At 38.5% G+C, this 19,482-nt stretch overlaps 1 protein-coding gene across 1 annotated transcript in view; it reads left to right on the top strand.

The window, feature by feature from the left end:
* The window catches only part of CD109 (CD109 molecule), a 71,309-nt gene that overhangs the window by 9,909 nt on the left and 41,918 nt on the right, over nt 1-19,482 (top strand). Inside the window, exons 3-8 of the mRNA XM_066180314.1 lie at nt 5,031-5,059; nt 8,670-8,900; nt 9,040-9,165; nt 15,676-15,715; nt 16,214-16,298; nt 18,666-18,762. Coding sequence (XP_066036411.1) covers nt 5,031-5,059; nt 8,670-8,900; nt 9,040-9,165; nt 15,676-15,715; nt 16,214-16,298; nt 18,666-18,762 — 608 coding nt within the window. The remainder of the gene's footprint in view (nt 1-5,030; nt 5,060-8,669; nt 8,901-9,039; nt 9,166-15,675; nt 15,716-16,213; nt 16,299-18,665; nt 18,763-19,482) is intronic.

Raw genomic sequence — 19,482 nt, 5'->3', positions numbered from 1 at the left:
TTCTGTTCTCACACATGAATAAGAATGAGGACATAGGTAATCTGTAGCAATACCTGCACATGAGCTGGAATATAGAGTCAGTGCTGACTTTATGTAAATGAGAGACTGAAGTGCTGCTTTAATGATATATATTGGCACAAGCTCTAGTTCACTGTGCCAAGCCATACAGAACCTCTGTCGTTTTTTAGGGGTGGAAGCTGAAACATTTATGACTAGTCCTAGTGGTGTCATCCCAAGAAGGGGTAGCATAAGTTTCTGGGTTTGGGTCAGGCCCATGCAGTGGGAAGAATTTAATATGCCATTGTTTGTGCAGGTCTCCATAAGTCTAAAAAAACTATGCATGTGTTTACATAGTATTTTTTGTATTTTCTGTGTTGATAATAATACTATTAGACTGACAAAAAATGCCAGGGTAGAAAAATACTTTAATATACTGCTGACATGTCAGTCCCACACTGTCTTTGACTCTTTTTCTGCCGGACAATCCTAAATGCCAAGGATCCTGATGAAAAGGAGGCAGGACAGTGTGGCATTTGTTTCCACTCTATTTCCTTCTGTTTTCTCATTGCAGTAGTTATTGAATGAATATTGTAGAATCCTCAGGAATTCTGTGAAAGAAACGATTTTGCGAGTGACGAGGAGAGAGATTTTTTCTTGAAGGCTCATGTGACTTCTGTTGGGAATTTTGGTAGTTTGTTTTCCTTCAGGATTAGTTTGGAACAGTCCCCTGAATTTTTCATGTCTCCCCCTAAAACAAAGTCATGATTCCCAGCTGGAAGCATTCCCTAATCTCTTGAGGTAGCAGGGACCCGTGGTCTTGTCTGCTTGTTCTCTGCTGTGTCTCACTCCAGCTGTGCTGGTGACTGCTGCTGCAGAGAGCACATGGAATGAGTCAGGAGGAAGTGTTCTGTGGTTTGCAGTGCTTGGTGTGGGTGGCTTAGCTGTTCTGGGCTCCTTTCTAAACCTACTTCTTCTACCTGGAGTTAGTTACCTGTATTTCGTAACTGAAGGGATTCTTTGCAGGGATATGTTGAAGAAGACAAAAGACTGTTGCCATTTCTGGGGACGGTAGATGCCAGGCTTGACTGATCTCCTGAAAGTGCTGTGTGCTGCATTTGGGTAAAAGTCAGCTGCACGATAGGAGGGCCTGCAGCAGAGCAGTGATATGTGCTAGCTGTTGGACCATGGTTAATTCCTTATAAACCTGAAATTGCTGTATGATTAAATAACTTCAATTCATTAAGCGAACAGAAAAATTTCCACTATTCAGCATTGACATAAAGGAAACATTTTGCCTATAGCTCTTGCTTGAGCACATCCAAAGTCATCCCTAGGCATAGTGGAGCAGAACTCCATGGAGTTGACTGCAGCTTGATAGTCTCTGAGAACATGGGAAAATCTTGCCTGACAGGGGAATCCATTGCAATGCTAAAGAATTTCAGATCTGCCCAGGCTGCTCAATTCCTAGCAAATAATTACATAGTGACATAAATTGGAAGATTACCTCATGCCTTGGAGCGTCTTTTATGATTCTCCCTGGCTGGGAATTAGACAGCGCTCTGGGCTTTATCACAGCAGCCAGGGAGGCTCTGGCACCCTAGCACTGCCTCAGAAGGTAAATCCTTTCTGCGTTGCACAAATGCACCTTGCAACTGTGATATAAATCTCCCTCCTCCCCAAGTCTTACCCCATCTGCATTACGTTTTTACGTAGCTCAGACCTGATGTTAGATCTCCCAGGCTTGAGAACAGGAAAGAAGCCCTGCCATAAGATTTCTGGTTTTTTGCATGCCACTTGTTCTCAGAACAGGTGGAGGCAAGCAGGCACTGATGAGAAAGCTTTGAAGTGCTGCCCTGTTAAGGTTGCTTTGCAAGCTGGTAGATGCTGCACAGGCCTATGTGCAATGGTTCCCTTTGTCACTCTGCCCTTGTGGTATGTGGGTACCAATGTGTTTGCACTGACAGGTAAAGATGGAAATAGAAATACCGTGGTGTGGGCTATGGTACAAATATCAGATATGTGCTTAGTGTCTCCCAGTGTGCTGGAGTGTAGTGGTTTGAGAGCAAAACAAATGAGAGGCTCCAAGTCAGAGATACAATTTAATAGGAAAAAAAAGGAAAGAAAGTAAAATAAAATAGATGCAATAATACAAAAGACCACTGACAGAGTCAGAATACAGCCTGAGCGGAGTGATGGAAGCAGTCCAGATGAGGTGGTCTTTCTGAAGCAGTGATCCTGTAGAAGGGTCTGGTAGCTCGGGTCCTCTGGGAGTCCAGTGGGTAAGCGCCCCTCTGGTGTTCAGAGTCTCAGCTTATATCCAGGCTGGAATGCTTGGTTCCTCCCTCTGGACAGAGCATCTCACAATGGGATGGTGAGTCATGTGATAAGGCCTGATGGGCCCATTAACAGGAGATAGTCCAGGAGGGGGTTATCTGTGAGCTGTGTAGCAAAGGTGCTGATGGGCCCATTAACAGAAGATAAGCCAGAGTGGAGAAGGCAGGGAGCACTGCCTCACCTGGTTTCAACAGTTCATGAAGATGGTGATGGAATATACTTCAACCCAGGACATGGAGTCACTCCTGTAGCCATTGCTGTAATTAGCTGTGTGGACTAGATTAAAGATAACATAGCAGAACTTAACCATGTGCATATCCACTCAAGACACTTGTGGTAAATGGTTTCTATTCCTTGTTAATAACCAGTTATCAGAAATGACAAAGGTTATTTTTTTTTCCTCTGGTATTATGCATTGTGGCTGTACAGACCCCAGCTTTAGCACAGCCTTATTTCACAGAGGGAAAGAAGCAAGAGAAGGGTTAGGGTTTTAGTGTATAACTGAGAGAAATCTCAGGAGGTAACTGTACCATCTCTGTTGCTAGTTACCATGCATCTTACTCCCTCTACAGTGAAATATAATGCCCTAAGAAAAATGCTTCCTGCTTAATGGTAACTCACTCTCTCGTGAGTTAGGAAGACGTATATAAGTTTCCTTTAGCTAAAATTATGTCTCTTGGTGCAATTGTTTGAGCATGGGGTTATTTGGCTACATGTTGGGAGTAAATATATCAGTACATCTAGAGGTGCTTACATCACCTATGGATCAGGTACTCTGCAGCAGAGTTTGTTATGCCTCTCCTATGTGCCAAGCAACCTTGGCCAAGTGTGGGGACTCCCCACCACTGTGAATTGGGGGAGTTTGTCCTCTCCACTGGCTACTGGGAAAAGTATTTTGCCAGACACTCCTGTCTGGAAAACCTCAAAGGCCAGTGGGGTAGCTCAGAGTTGATGGCTGCAAGAAATGCTTCTCGAGAGAGGGATGATATGGAAAAAAATGTAGGTTTAACAGCAATGTGAACATGTTGTGGAAAGAACTGTATTCCTTAAGCCCAGTACTGCCCATGTCTGTTAAGGTTTTGAATACCGGAATGAAGTACTGGAGTGTGCTGCTCACAGACTTCGTTTGTGGGATGCAAGTCATTTAGTTTAACCCTGTTTATACTTTGAATAAATGATACATTCTGGATAGCATTTTTCCTTTAGTGCTCTGGCAGCAGTCAGGACAACCTGTATTCGGTTCGTTGAGATTCCATCTGTTTGCCATTATCAAAGGAAAGAATTCATTGTCTTCTAAAACTAACATTTACTGAAGTTCAGAGGTTGAGTGATTGCTTCATCTTGGAATTCCTTTAGGTCCAGGATCAAAATGGACATAAATAAATAAATAGTTTTTTTTTTCTTGCTCTATGAAACAATTGAGTAAAAGATAGGTATAAACCCATGGCTTTTTAGGAGGTACAAAAACGTCTAACTGAAGAGAATGAGCAGAAGCAAATACGAGTCAGCAGTGTGCCTTGGCAGCCAAAAGCGTGCATGGGGTGCAAAACCCCATACTTGAGGGGTGCATCAAGCACAGCATCAAGGGAGATGATTATCCCACTGCATTCAGCTTTGTTGCTGCCTCACCTTGAGTACTCTCTGCACTTCTGGGCCCCAGAGTTTTATAAGGTCCTTCAGTGCATCTAGAGAGGGCCACAAAACTGGCGACAGGGCTCAGAGGCTTGTCCTGTGAGGAGCAGCTGAAGGCTTTTGGTTTCTCTAGTCTGGCTGAGGGGCACTGCCATTGCTATCCCAGCTTTCTGAGGAGGGGAAGTGGAGGCAGAGGTGTGATCTCTTCTGCCTGGTATCCAAGCATTCTGGGAATGCTTGAGAGCTGCAGCAGAGGAGCTTCAGACTGGGCATTAGGAAGCATTTCTTTACTGAGAGGGTGGTCCACCACTTGAACGAGTTTCCTAGAGATGTAATTGATGTCTGAAACCTGTCAGTGTTTAAGAGGACAATGCCATTAATAACATGCTTTAACTTTTGGTGAACTCTGAGGTGATCAGGTCCCTTCCAACTGGAATGTTCTGTTCTATTCTGTTCTGTTCTATTCTATAATTCATGATGTAATTAAGATAAGAGCTGTGACACTAATGGCTTCATTATGTAATGATATCCAGGAGTTTAACAGGACATTTATTTGGATTCTAAAAATATTTGAGGCCACATTATCTAAACTAGTTAAAGCAATAAGTTATATTAACCCGAATATATTATATGTTAGTTACGTTTTCCCATGGTGACATAATTCCGTGAGGTTAATTCTGGGTATTCCTTTGCTTGAGAGTGATAAATCCTATGCACAGTTTCAAAAATTTTAGTCTTTATCTGGGCTGCAGAATCAATGGAAAATAATAACTTGGGTGGCATAGAGGGTTGAATGGATCGTGAAAGTGTTTCAATCTCTGTGAATGTAAAGAAAAATGTTCAATCAGAGAACATGAACAACAGCCCCCGCCAAACAGAGAAGTTATGTTGCTCTGGGTTGGCGTTCATACTTTTGCAGCTCTGAAAAAGGTATCTCACATTTTCCATCAACCATTTAAGGGGAAGAGCACTGCTCTTTTAAGATAATGTTGATGTTTTGGTAAGTTTATGATAGTTAATCTCACAGATTTCTGACAGTGTGATATTTCTTCTTTTTTCTTCAGATACCTTTGGGACTCTTGTTCTTCCAGTAGTAAGTATTTTTTTCCTTCCCTCCTTCCTCAGAAAATGTTGACTCCCTGTGACTTACCACCCATTGGTGTTGATGATACATTTTGCATGTGATCCCAGTTGTTCTCACAGTCTCAGATGAGTGTGTGTTTACTAACCAATGAATTAAGAGTTTTTCAGATAAAATTCTCTGCATTTCCAGCATTACTTGTTGGAAGTAATTACAGGACTTGGGAACTGATTTCCAGCATCAGCACAAACTATCATCAAACCTGAACACAGAAATTTGATTTGGGGCTTTTTTTACTGGCTGATATCTACATCTGTATTTTAGACACACCAGGACGGCTAATAATAGCTGAAAAAAATTGCGCAAAGCAACAATTGAGAAATACTAAAATAAAGATATATTTATATACAATCTTTACAAGGGTTTGGAAATGCATATTCAGTGAAAGTACATAAAAACCCCAAAAGTGTATCTTGAATTGTGTGTTGTGTATGAATCCTGAATTTATGATCCTGGATACTCATCTTGAAAACCCAGTCTAAAGAATTATGTCTTTATATCAGGAAAAAAAGTTTTACCAAAGTCATCTGTATGTCTGGGTATCCCTTAATCCTGTGGGTTTAAGTTCTGATCTCAAATAAACTGTCTCTGATTGAATAATCTGGAAGTATTTGAAACATGGATAATCAATGACAATAAGCTGCTCAACATTATGAAGATTACTAGGTTGAAATGCATCTGTATGAACTATACATTAGCAAACGTAAAAATTCTGTTCATTTAAAAAAAAAAATTAACAAGTTTCTTAATATAATCTGGCCAGGTCTTAAAATTTTCAAGCACCTAAAACTAGGCAGGGTACTTCCCTCCCTCTGTCGCTGCTATCTGAAGTGATGAAAACTAATTTTTTAATTGCAAGATTTTCTATTTGTTTGTGTAGCCACAGTAGACCTAGGTTTTGTCCAAAGTGTAATTTGCTGGTAGCAGAAAGTAGGTAATGAGTTTCTGGATTCAGCCTCATCTTTTCCGGAGGAAACAGTAGCTGCTTTGTCTGAGCTGCTCGTGATGGTGGTTGGTGTAGTCAGAAGTACGTGAGATGGCCTTTTTCTCTCTTGTGTTAGGACTGCCAAAATGGGGATAGTAATGCCATTCATTTGGGATGTTTTGACTAAGATAAAATATTTTCACAGCAAGTTCCTACTACTTGGTGTTAAAAGCTGCCTTGCTTTGGGTTTGACAAACAACCCTTTAGAGGAGGAGTTGCTGGAGCTGAGGTAGTCACTAATACTGTAGCAATTGTGGAAATGTTGTGTTAGTGGAATTTCTGGTGGCACAGATGTGTGAAACAGAAGGTGAGTTATGTTGCACCCCAGCTGTCCTAATGCACTGCCATGGCAATGCAAACCTCATTGTCTCTGACCTTTACATCAAGAAAGGCAATTTTTTTGTCACCATGTTTGGGAAGGAAAGATTTTTTGAAATATAACAAGTATAAGAATCTAGGGATGAACCCATGCTATCTGTTGTTACTTGTGGTAGGAAAGGGACACAGGAAAGTAGATGAGATATCTAAAAGGCATCTACAGAAGATTTACATTTTTATAGTAGAAATTGAAGACAGTACTTGCAAGCATGTTCAAATAATGCTGTAAGAGTACAATTCACTGCAATGATGAAACAAAGCAAGGTTCTTTTCCCCCCTTTTGATTCTGAAATACTATAATGTGTCCTGGACTTCTTGTAGTGAATCCTATGTGCTTTTTAGGGATTACAACTTCTTTAAGAAATGGTAATACTAATAAATGAATATTTGATATAATAATAAGGTAGTATTTGACAAATGCAGTAGCTATGGTTGTTCTCTTATTTAAGATATTACAGAATACTTGGCATGAAATCTGGGAGGTGTTGAAATGTGTGAATCATATGTTCTTGGCAATGTGTGTACAAAAACCTGCAGCTGAAGGAAAAGCAAAATCCGTTTCAGTGTGGAACTTTGCATCTAAAATTTAATTCTTTAAATTTTTTAAACAGGGGATGTCTTCTTCCCATGTCATCATAGACCTGCTTATGGGTGAAAAAGAGCCTTTTTATTTTTCCCCCTTGATTTTTTTTTTCCTGGCTTGTTTTTAAAAACAGAAAGTCAACAGAGAGGGATGGAATTGTTGTAGTTGGTTCCTCTTTATAGGTAAACACACAGAGAAGGAAATGTATTTTCTACAGACACTTGCATCTATCTCATTTGTCACCCAGTGACATTTTGGCTGTATTTGTAAATCCCTGTTACCTCACTGTGCACTGTTAAAATGAGCTTTGACAGCAGTACAGCCTTTCTTTGTAGCACTTGGTAGGATACTTTTGAAGTGCTCCGCCTGGTGAGTTAACAGCTGTAATTTTCATTAGAGTGCAAGAGGAGTGCTTCAGTTCCATATGTTATGCTGAAAAATGCAAGCCTGTCTGCTTTAGTTGTCTTAACTTCAGAGGTTTTACTCCAGATTTACAGTTTTAACTCCAAACAGAAGCATGTGACTCTTAAGCTTTTCTGCAGGGCTGCTTGTTGGAATGAACTGTGTGTGGTGTTAAAACCCTTCCCCTTCTTCAAAGAGACATTCTGGCGGTACAGAAGCCAGCATCTGAGCTGGGATGTCCCTGGGGTCAGTGGTGGTCTGTGAAGGCTCTGCTCAAGTAAAATTCGGTGTTCTGCGGCATCTCTGCTTTAAGCCTTTCAACTCCCTTGACTGGGATTCCTCCCAGCTAACTTTAGGAAATGAAGTGATGCATCTGAATTATGAGCTCTAGATTTCCTCTGTGAGCTGGAAAGACATAGAGAGAGAGAGAGAGCGAGAATAAACCTGTGCATGATTACACTGATCTTATGTGGTCTAAATTTCCTTGCCAGTGATATCTGTCTCTTCTGCCAACACTGAAGGAGCCTTCAATGTCTGTCCAAAATAAGTTAACCATATAAAATTTCTGTTCCTTTATTTCTGAATATTTTTGGAAGAATAATTATTTTACTTTCTAAATGAGTCACAGTATGTGCTTTAATTATGAATAATAATATAATTATGCTGTTGCTATTGAAAAGCAGTACCTCACCTCATGAGAAATAAATTCTGTATTTGATTTTTCTGCCCCATAGGACATGAAGCTAAAGACTGTAAAAAAACAAGAGCAAAGTTCTTTTACTGTCCTACTTAGCTTACTTACATGTGTCTTCTTCAGGTATTTTATTTTTGGAAAATGTATTAGCAAAAAGTGATGAAGAAAAATATTAGCCCATTATATCAAACCAAAGAAATTTCTAAATAACTGAAAAGAGGGAGCACAATCTATGTATGTGTAAGACTGTGAATTGCATATGAATACAATGTTGAAAACCTGATTACTACTTAAAATTAGATGAAAATGTGTTGAAAAGATGCTTCTGATAAGGCATTTTCTGGTAACTGTTGAAATAATACATAAAAGTCATGAGTAAAATCCCCTTTCTTGTTTTGAGAATTTACATAAGTTGACAGGTTCAGGTATATACCAGTTCTTTATGTCAAATGTTTTTTAAATAATTGTGTCTTCAAGAATACTTTGGATACCTAACAGAGTATCACTATTTCTTTTTAAGCTGCCTCTGAACAGTCCTCCTGGGAATTATGAATTACTGGTGGAGGGCCGTGCTGATGGCCGGCACATCTTCTCTAACCGTAGCAGCCTGATGTACATGTCCAAGAGCACCTCTGTATTCATCCAGACTGATAAATCTATGTATAAACCAGGACAAGATGTGCTCTTCCGGATTGTCACTGTCTATCCTGACCTTAAACCCTACAAAGTGCCTCTGAATATATATATCCGAGTAAGTATCCACAGGAACATAGATGTTAGAATGTGTCATATGTTCCAAATTTGTGACAAATGCAAATCTTATGTATTGCTACCTAAATCTTGCTAGCAAGACCACTCATATTTAACATGCAGCTTGACTCTTCTCCTAGGATCCTCGGAAGAAATTGATTCAGCAGTGGTTGATGGAGCAGGGTGATTTGGGTGTAGTTTCCCAAAAATTTCAGTTGTCAATGAACCCTCCACTAGGAGACTGGTCCATAGAGGTGGAAGTTAATGTGAGTATTAACATCGCCAAATCACAGAGAGATTTATTCTTCTGCTAGATGTGTATAAAATTGTGTTTATGTTGCTGAAACCAGTTATAAACATGGATCATGAGATGAGCAAATCCTTCCCTCATGTCAAATATTGGGTAAAATACTATGCAAAGACAATATGCAAACCTCACAAGATTTTCAATAGCATATGGTTTTGTAGGGAAGGATACAAAAACCCACATACATACTTTATGCTAAGGTCAGTGTTTTGATTCCAGAATAAAAATGGTATTTGAAAAGTGAGGAGTTGTAATATTAATATAAAAGAAAGATCTCACAGAGTAGAAGTTTTTTTCTTTTTAAATGAGTTTCTCTTATGTTTATTTTGCAAGCAAATACACAGAAGTTTGTTGTACCACGCTGTGCAGCCAGTCAGTGTCCCAAGGGTTAAGGAACCAAGACTCTTTACAGATCTTTGCCTGTTTATAGATGTGTTTCAGCAACTCAAAATGACTGATGATTTACTGAGGAAAAAATAACTTTGTAAAATAGAAAGGATGACTAGTAATACAGAACGATTGCAAAACAAAACTGGAGAAGTCTGTGTTACATGTTGCTATTGGTAGTAGTTTTCTCAGGCCAATCCTTCAAGCTGTTACTCTCCTCATGCACCATGGAACATGTTTCAAAAATAGCTGGAGGTTTAGCTATTCAAAACTCTGTGTGTCAGAGTTATTCAGCCTGCTTTTAAATACCTATAATTTGGGAATTGCATTTCCTTTTTGGCTTGCAGTGGCTGTTCAGAGACATTTAGCGAATACAAACAGGACTGCTTAATGTTACATAATGAGGGAGATGATGGGTAAAAAGGGGAAAAACTCACGTGATCATGTATTACTTGGGAGTAACATTTACCAGTACCAGTTATATGTTTGATTTCTACAGGCTTAGGTATGTGAAGGTGGTGCTCAAGTGGGTGAGTGTCAGGACTGGATTTTTCAAACACTTTGTCATGCGGGTGTGGAGTTGTTGCTGTTGTCAGTGTTGGGAAAAATGTATGAAGTTGTTCCCGTGCTCCTCCCTGTGCTCTGCCACTCCTTCCCATCCCCTGACTGCTGTTCAGTAGCCTCTCAGTCAGGCTGAAGCAGCTGTAGTTGGGCTGAGATCTAAAGTGCAGTGGGAAGTGACCCAAACTGAAAAGCATCTGTGTGTTTTTCTTTGCCTAGACCAGACCGGCTCACTGATCCAGCTAACAAGCCATCCCCACTCACAGCTATTGTAGGTGCTTTTCAGCAGTTGGAGAAATGTGGCTCAGACATGGAAACAAAGGCTGGTTGGTGGTAGTGGTGGGCTTCTTCAACAGATCCCATGCCAAGCCAAACAGTGTTTGAGAAATGTTGCTTGGGCTTTCTGCAAAGGCTTGAGTAATGCTGAAATTAGGAGATAATTGATGAAGGAATTGTGGCAGCTGTTTTCAGGATCTGAACGAGTGCCACTCCCTCCTGAAACAAAACCAAAAAGAAAAAAAAAAAAAAAAGCAAAGTTGGAAGAAAAATGCCTTATAAATTCATCTGGGTGAATGAAACAACTGTGAGAAGGTGAAGTGAAACCTTAATAGAGTGTAGTTGGTAGTATTCTAAATTTTAGCTGTGCTACAGAAGGTTAATGATCTTGGAAAATACATGTCATAGTAGGAATGTCTCTCAAGTCATGAGTAACAAGGAGAAAGTAAATAAGGAATGTTTTGTTCCTGTCTATTTCAACATATAGCTAAAGGGCATCAGGTAAAGGAGCTAGAGAGTGATTTCAAAATGACTGAAACATCATAACTTAATTGCAGCACTTAGCAGTAGCAGTTATTGTGAATATTGAAAGTTTAGGTGGGATCAAAAATGTCTGGACAAATTCACAATACAGTCCATTGAGAACTGATAGTTAAAAAGGCCCTAGGTGTCAGTTTGAGACACAGTGTCACTCCTGGCTGCCCTGGCTGATGCAGTTCCCTTGGTGTTCTCTATTACTTCATGGTTGTCTTTTTGGATATTGCATTCTAACAAACACAGATTGCTGGAATAGCTGAATACAAATGAACCAAACTTTTGATAAAAGGAGATCAGGCTAAATGGTTCCTTTCGACATTTAAACTTGAATTGAAAATTATAATAGAATAGAAAAAGAACATTATATTATACTTAAAAAAAAAAAAAGGTTTTAGACCTTTCTGTCCAGAAAAAAACCTGTCTACTCTTACAGTGCTTATCCTTTGGAAATGGAACAGCAACGCCAAGACCCACACAGAAATACTTATGTTTACTTTCAGGCCCTTTTTTTTGTTTACACCTGCTGCACTTTAATTTTCAAATTCCATGTTGAATATAATGACAAAGCAATATGCATTATTTCTACAGCATGAGCCTACACAACATCTTCATTGGATAAGGGTATCATATGCAAGATACATTAAGTGATTATTGCAATCTTCACACTACTAGATTTGGTCTGCTTAGTGTGTTGTCTCACACACTTTTCTGAATGTGTGTCAACCATTGGATTAATGAAACCCACAGGACACCTTGCAGAATGAAGGAAAAGAACTTTTCTGTTGGGAAAATTTACTTTATTCTCTTGGTTGCAAGGGAGTTTATGCTGTGAAATACAAGATTATATGGGATGTGATTCAGTTTGGACATTAAGGTGTGTAGGGTTATATAGTGGGTGATATAGTGGAGATTTAGCTGGTGTTCAGTGAATGCTACTGAGTGACTTGATCACTCCTAATGGATATTCCTAGCTACCAGCTGGATATTCCTTTCTCTTCTGCAGTAGTTCTGCTGTTCAAGGGAGGTGTAGGTTTGATTGTGTAATGTGTAAAGTTGCACAGATTTACCACTCTCCCTGATAGCAGAGGTCACTGAGAACTTAGATTTACTGCTAAGGAAGACTTAGTGTTTGACTGGGATTTTTAATAGGTATGTCTTCCTATCCTTAACTAGTACTGCCAGCTCTGGCTCTGCATGGCATCCAGTGCAGCTTATGGATCTGTTGAGGCTTTAGGAACATCTTCATATGGCAAACTCAGACTGATCTATGCATGACTTAGCTATCCTAATGCCATGACCTGGACTTCCTAGTTAAATAGCCACCCTTTCCTTCTCAGTTTCCCTCTTGTCTTTAAATTGTAAAGTGATTACATAGCATTTCCCTTCTCATGATTACAGATCATTTTCCAAGTGTACTGAGTCTTGTTTTTTGGAAGTGCTGCCTCTGAATCCTGTTTTAAATCAGGTTTTGGCTGCTTGCTGCTGTTAAACATCCTGTAGTATTTTTAATAAAAGTTCAGGTGTTAGTACAGCTGTTCCAGGAAAACTCAAGACAGAGTAATTACAGTCTGGTTTTCAAGTCTCTACTTTGTATTTTAGTTGGATGTCTTTTGTTTCCTGTTGCTGAAAGACTTCTAGTTGCTGAGTTTTAGTAGCATGCACCTTCAATCAGAAGTTGTTTCTAGTTAAATGGCATTTTATAATCTAATTTGTGGAAATTGTTATGTATAAATCTATGATCAAATATTGAGGAAACATTACTATTTTCAGGTGCAGCAAGGGCTTTCCAAAATCTTTTAAAGACTCTTACATTTTTGAAAAAAACTTCAACTGTAAAGCAAACTTTTAGAATCAACTGGAATGATTATATACTTTACATGTTGAATTTTTTAGCTTTTGAGATTTAGTGTATGTTGTAGCATATCCACAGTGAATTCTGTCATGTTTTACTGCTAGGTCAGTTATGGATTTCACATTCGATGCGTTAAGTTTAATGCTGTATGTATAATTGCTTTAAAACTGTGTCACACTTCTTCGAAGTCTGACTGTACATAAGGCCTTTGGCATTGCCTGAGTATTCAGTAGTTTGCAAATGTGCAGAGATATTCAATGTGGATCTGTTAGTGTAAATAGGGGTGACACTGGTCGGACTCTGACTAGTTTCTGGAGACTGTGCTACTGAATTTGAACAGAATTTCATTATAGAGTTTGTTTCTTGCATGTGAAAAAAAAGCATGGAAGTGATCATGAAGTTCTTCTGTTAGTTCTGTCTGTTTTATTTTGCTGCAACGCCAAGGCAGAAGAGTGCTCCTGACAGGGCCTGTGAGACAATGAGGTAGCCCCAGGAATGGAGCTGGTGCCAGCACTGCGCTTTTCCAGGGCAAGGACAGCCCAGACACCCAGAGTCTTTCCCCGTGTTCTAACAGCAGTGCATGTCAATGTCAGAAACAAGTAAGAAAATGGACCCAGACCAGATTAATTTCAGGTACTTTCAGTTGCCAAAGAAGGAAAAAAAAAAAGTCTCTGGGGAGCAGCTCCTGTGACCTCACTTTTGTTGAATCAGACCTAGTGAATTAAAACAGGACGGTTCATCACAGCAGAGCAGAATCTAGGCTGTAGTTATTAGGGATTCTTGGATATAGAGCATCTAAGGCTCCCCTGCAGATAGGCCTATCCTCATCATCTCAGAACACTTATATGGATCTCTTTTTGGCATTGTTTTCTTACTCTGGGCGATTGGCACAGAAAGCAATAGGTGTTCTGCAGTTTAAGAAATGCTGATTTAGAGTAAAATGTTGTTAGTCTGGAAGGGTGAGTGTACTTAAGAAGCAGGAGAAGGCGTGGAAGACAAAACCTGTACTAGAATAAAGCAACTCTGGAAAAAAATGGATTAGGCATAGTGTTGTTTTCCTATCATAAAGAAAATCCCTAAAAATCTCTCTTGGGTTGTGCATATATTTAACTAACTGACTAACTGCATGTCTCAAAAGCCACTATTCCTGGAAACTGGTTTAACAACTTCCACTTCAGTATATTTGAACAATATTTGTCAGAGAGACAGCCTTGCCCTGATGAACTAAAATGATGGAGTGGTTGAAGTGCTGTTACTTGTCCTACTTCAGACCAGCTTGGCTAAAAAATGTGTTAGTGGAAAATCTGGCTTGGTATTCACATCATCAAGATGACCAAGTAGGGTCTTTGCTTTTTCCTGAACTATGAAGCGTGGCTTGATTTCTGTCACAAAGTTTGTCATCTCAGAGAAGATGCTGCCAGGCGTACTAGTCTCACTGTAATCTCTGCGTTCTACTACTTAGAGTTATCATAGTTTTTAATTGTATTTATTTTTATTTTTATTTTTACTTCTAAGATAATGGGAAACAATACTTTATTTTCAAGGGAGATGCTTTTTAACTGTGCTCTCTGGGGTAACATTTTGTTCAGGGTTTGCTTTATGGCAAGGCTCACATATGTACTTAGTATTGGAAATAAAAGCCGTACAGAGAACAAGATGTGAGATGAATTCACTACAGGTCATTTCCCTAACATACGTGTTCCTAAGACTACTTGATAGTAATCTGATTGTGGACTGATTTATGCATGTCAATGCTGTAGCATTTTGTGTTGCAAATATTATGATTTGCACAAATGTTGTGAAAATAGCTGATTCTGTGTGTATATTTTCAAACCTAGAAATACATATATAGCAGTTTTGTTGATCAGGGACTTAATCATGAAATTGGCAACTATCTGATTTTTACTTTGATAGAGTATTTTGCTAGTAAATGTGTAAATACGGATATATAAAGGACTTGGTCTGCGATGCTTAACTTGCAAGGTTGTTGATCAGGTAACAAAAGTTTATAATTGTTTCCAGTTTAGATCCTGGTCCTTGGGTTTTTCCGTAGGAGTTCTCAGTTTATCCTCTCTTGCTATAAACAGTCGTTCCTTTCTGATGCATCTTGATGCCACCTAACAATTGGTTATCCATATTCATTTTTCTTTTTCCTCCTGAAGGAAATCAGGAAATAAGTGAAAAATTTAGAAAAGCAGGAAAATAGAAGAGAACACAAGTAACAGCACATTCAGTAGTTTGTTTATGTCTTTCCCCCATTTTAAGTAACAAGTAGCTGAGACAAGAAGATACAATACAGGGGTATCTCTGCTGAAGATGATGGCTGTAGGCTGTAACAAAACTGCAGTCACCTTTTGAGTAAATGTAGAATCATAAAATTATACATTGTTTTGAAATAGTCTCATCCACTAGATAGACCCTGTAGGAGCTTCTTGTTTGTAGAAGTAAATTTCAGATGTGCTAGCAAAGATGATGCTGATATGTCAGTCATGGTTTATCATGATGACTGTGACTACTTATGCTAGGTAGTTTTATGCTAGCTAGCTCAGGTACTCAGGTTTTTTTTAGTACAGAAACTATGCATATGTAGATGTCTGCAGACTGGAAGCTGCACAAGCTGTTCACGATAAATACTTAGAGTCGGCTTCATGTGAGCTTCTGTGTCCTTCTGTTTTGCAAATATACACTGCTTGTTTCTACAGGAGCTGATAGTGATTGAGCCATGATTTAAAATCACACCATGTCAGAAATTGTATTTTAACTTGAATATGGGTGGGATTTGGCCAAGAAGGTATGTTAAACTTACTAATCTAACTACAATTGTATGTATTTTCTCATATGAATTTTTTTCAATAGGGTCAAGTTCATTATCAAAGATTTAAAGTGGTGGAATATGGTAAGTGTTATTTAAGGGCATTTAGTAGTGACCAAAATCAGTAGTGATTCTCCATTAATTTATACTAGCTTCCCTTTTCTGGCATGAGCATTTTAAATAGTCACAGAAAGTTTAATTTTCAAATCTTTGGCTTCTCTGACACTGACAAAAAATACCATCTTATCAGCTGCCCTGTTTATCTTTGGTCGTTTTAATGATCCCAAAATATCTGTGTAGTATCTGGTTGTGAAGCTTGCTGATGATTCTGTAAAGGCTGAATAAGCTAAATGTTTTATATTTCAGACTTACAAGCTAATATGTGGGCTATTTGTATGATGCATTTTTCTCCTTTCGACAAAAAGTCATCTGGGGATTGGGTTAAAAATACATCTCACCTTATATTAGGAAACTTAGGAAACTCGTGGTCTTTATCAAATTGCATGTTCTACCCTTGTTACTTTAAAAAAGAAATATTCCTTCTGTGAATTTAATGCTTCTTGTAATTTTTTTTTTTTTTAGTTTTACCAAAATTTGTTGTCATGATCACAACACCTTTATACTACTCTTTGAGAGATGAAGATGTAACTGGTGTTGTCTCTGCAAAGTAAGTAAATCACTGATACTCTTGTCACCCTTACTCTTAAGAAACTTATTGTGGGCCTCTAAGTGTCAAAGTAAAAACTTGCATGTGGAATGCTAATAAAATCCCATCTATTCAAAATTAGTTGGCTGGTATCTGTTTCTAGTTACTGGATTTGGTTGTAACAAGATTCAGTAGATTTTCAGACTTCTAGTAAGTTCATTTGGTCTGGTAAACATACTTCTAGACTATAACTATACATTTTCAGCTACCTTCAAAATTTCTTAATTTTCTTGCTTGTAATATGTATTTTGATGCTTTTTTTTTTTTGTTCTTATAGTTCTTTTATGGTACTCTCCAATATACCATTGTATATTGGTATTGTAGGTAGAATAACTACATTTTATTAGACAACTTGGAAAATTAAGCAAACTGTGAACATTCTCCTTGTTCCAATAAATCAGCATTGCAGATTTCAAGTGTAGTTTTCTCATATCAAAATACCTGTAGCTGTAATTAGGTAAAGAATTAAAAGCTCTTGAGAAATTCAGAAAAATTCAGAAGAGGCTTCAGTGTAGACTCCTCTATTTTATTTTTCAGGTGAGCAAATATCTTGACAAAAATTACTATGCATTAATCTCATAAATTAATTTTATTGTTGAAGATGAGAGCCAGATAGAGCTATCTGATAGATCCATCCAAGAAGACTGAAATAAAGTGTGTTTTGTGGGTTATCTGGTGCCTTAAAATACATACCTTCTGAAGAAGTACTCTGTTTACAAGTGAAATGTGGAAATCATTGTTTAGCAAGCTATTTAAATCAAATGTTTGGACTTTGAGGAAACACTTCATTCCATAGAGTCCATGCAACCTGATATCATAAACTATCAATGCCATGTTGGATGGGGCCCTGAGCAACCTGATCTAGTGGGTGACATCCCTGTACATGGCAAAAGGATTAGAATTATATGACCCTTAAGATCTCTTCCATCTCAAGCCATTCTATGATTCTGTGAATCTGCTAAAGGGCAATTTAAAAAAAGTTTTCCTTGCTTTTTTCCCCCATTCTACTTTGCTTTTGGAATCTGTCATATGCCAGCTGGAATATGGCATATGGAATCTGGAATATGCCAGCTAATATTTGGTTTCTTAAACTGTTTTGGTCTTCCCCAGGATACTTGACTCTTTCATGTGGTATACTTGTAAGGTGTTTGTAAGTGTACCTGTTTGCTGCAATAAATTCATACTTATACACCAGTCAACCATCTGAGGTTGAATCCCTGCAGTGAAAAAGTTTTATTGATACATCGTAATTATTTATAGAGAATGACTTCATTCCTGGTGACTGTTTTTATAGACATACTGTCTCTTTGTCCAACTTGTAGATGTCGTAAACCCCATTTTCTTCTCTGGAGTATTATTAGATCAAGTTAAGTACAGGGCTGCTGTCCAATGGCAGTATAATATCAAGGTTAATGGCAGCTTATTACTGTAGTTAGGTGTGCTTAGACTGAGTTCAAATGCAAGACAGTGTTATCAGAATTATTCCCGTAACCATGTTGTTTGATTTTTTTTCTGTCTGTTTTTCCGCTTTGATATTACTTAAGCGGCTGCATAATGATTTAAAGTAATTTAAAGTTATCACACCTGCATGTATTACTGCTGAGAATGATTTTAAGTGTTCTGTCTGTCCCCCATGTCATTCCTCCCTGCCTTTGTTCTCTGTCTCAATCTGATAATGTCGTGGTTTCTCTTAAGCATGACTTGGAAACATTTATACAAAATTTTATTTATTGCTGCTTAGTGACTGCAGGTTGCTACTGTCATCCTAAGAAGGGAGTATGTTCCAGTTTTCAGATTTGCCACAGCTGGACATTGCTATAATTTCTTTAGACTGTTTGCAATGATTTCTTGAGACTGTGATTACTAAATAAGTAGTAATAATTATTACCAAATATCAAAAATGAGATATCTCATTTTTTGTTAGCAGTATTTGGTAAGTGAAATACTTACACTTCCAACATCCCTTTTTAACTCTACTGCATATTAGCTGTGATGCTACATCAGTGTTCTGTTCAGTAACTTGATTGTAGTTTAGAATAGTTCACTTTCGTACATCATACAGCTCATAATAATTTTAATGGGTTTATAGAGCTTGTGTAGTGGAAAGAGAAGCACTGTGTGTTTCTTCTCCAGGTTTGGGGCTTCCAGCTTTAGTGTTGTTAAACTGGTCTCAGTATGGTGAACTCCATGTTTCAAAGTAGAAATGCATTCTACCCATGTCTGAGGCCACAGAATAATATTTTAGTAGGATCTTTTGCCTTGGGATCCCTTCATGAGCCCAAATCCTGGAGGGTGGTGTGTTGTTTGACTTTGGCTGATGTGTTTCAGGTACACATATGGAAAGCCTGTAAAGGGAACTGTAACAATCACTTGCCTTTCTGTTTCTTACTGGACAAACAAGAGAAATATTACAACAACAATGGAGGTGAGTTATTTCTTTGTAGTTTCTTTAAGTCTGTGTCCTGTTGGCGGGTTAAATGACACTTGGGATCATTCCAGAATGCCGAGTTCAGTTGGAGAGTGTTAAGCTGTCTTTAATTTCCAGCCTAAAGCATCTACATTCAGACTGTTGAGAATGATACTTGGCACCTATACTCCCTTTACTTGTTCCTTGAAGTTATTTTGGAGAGCATCAACTGACCCAGGTAGAAAAATTTTCCAGGAGCTGCATAGGTTCTAGAGGACCCATGCTTTGGAATGCTCCCTGGCCCCATGCCTGCCCCTGCACGCTGAGCTCTGTGTCACAAGGCCAGAGTAGAACATTTCAGTTGTCTAGGTGGAGCTCTAGCATGGTAGAAACCAAAGCACTTTGCCTCCTAATTGCCAGCAATTACATTTGAGCTACTGCACTAATTGTAACCTGAAGCATGAAATTTAAATAGACACACAGTTTCAATCTGAAAGCTTAAAATAAGTGGTAGATTCATTGCATTCTCTTTGCAAAATCAGACATTTTACTTTTGAGATGTGGACTTTGTTTAAAAAAGGTTAAATTTTTGCTACATGAAGTGACTAATTTTCTGTTTGCTGACTTCAGCCACTGTCTGACTTCAGTGCCTTCAGCAACACTTAGTTTATCAGACACTCTGAGCTCAGATGTTGAACACGGTATATCCCTCTCCTCAGGCAGGAACTTGTTCATTGT

This window comes from Chamaea fasciata, unplaced genomic scaffold (assembly GCF_029207755.1).
Source record: "Chamaea fasciata isolate MVZ Bird 193981 ecotype frontalis unplaced genomic scaffold, bChaFas1.0.hap1 SCAF_3, whole genome shotgun sequence".
NCBI lineage: Eukaryota > Metazoa > Chordata > Aves > Passeriformes > Sylviidae > Chamaea > Chamaea fasciata.
Note: the sequence above shows the minus strand (reverse complement) of the source record. Positions and strands in the feature narration are given on the sequence as shown.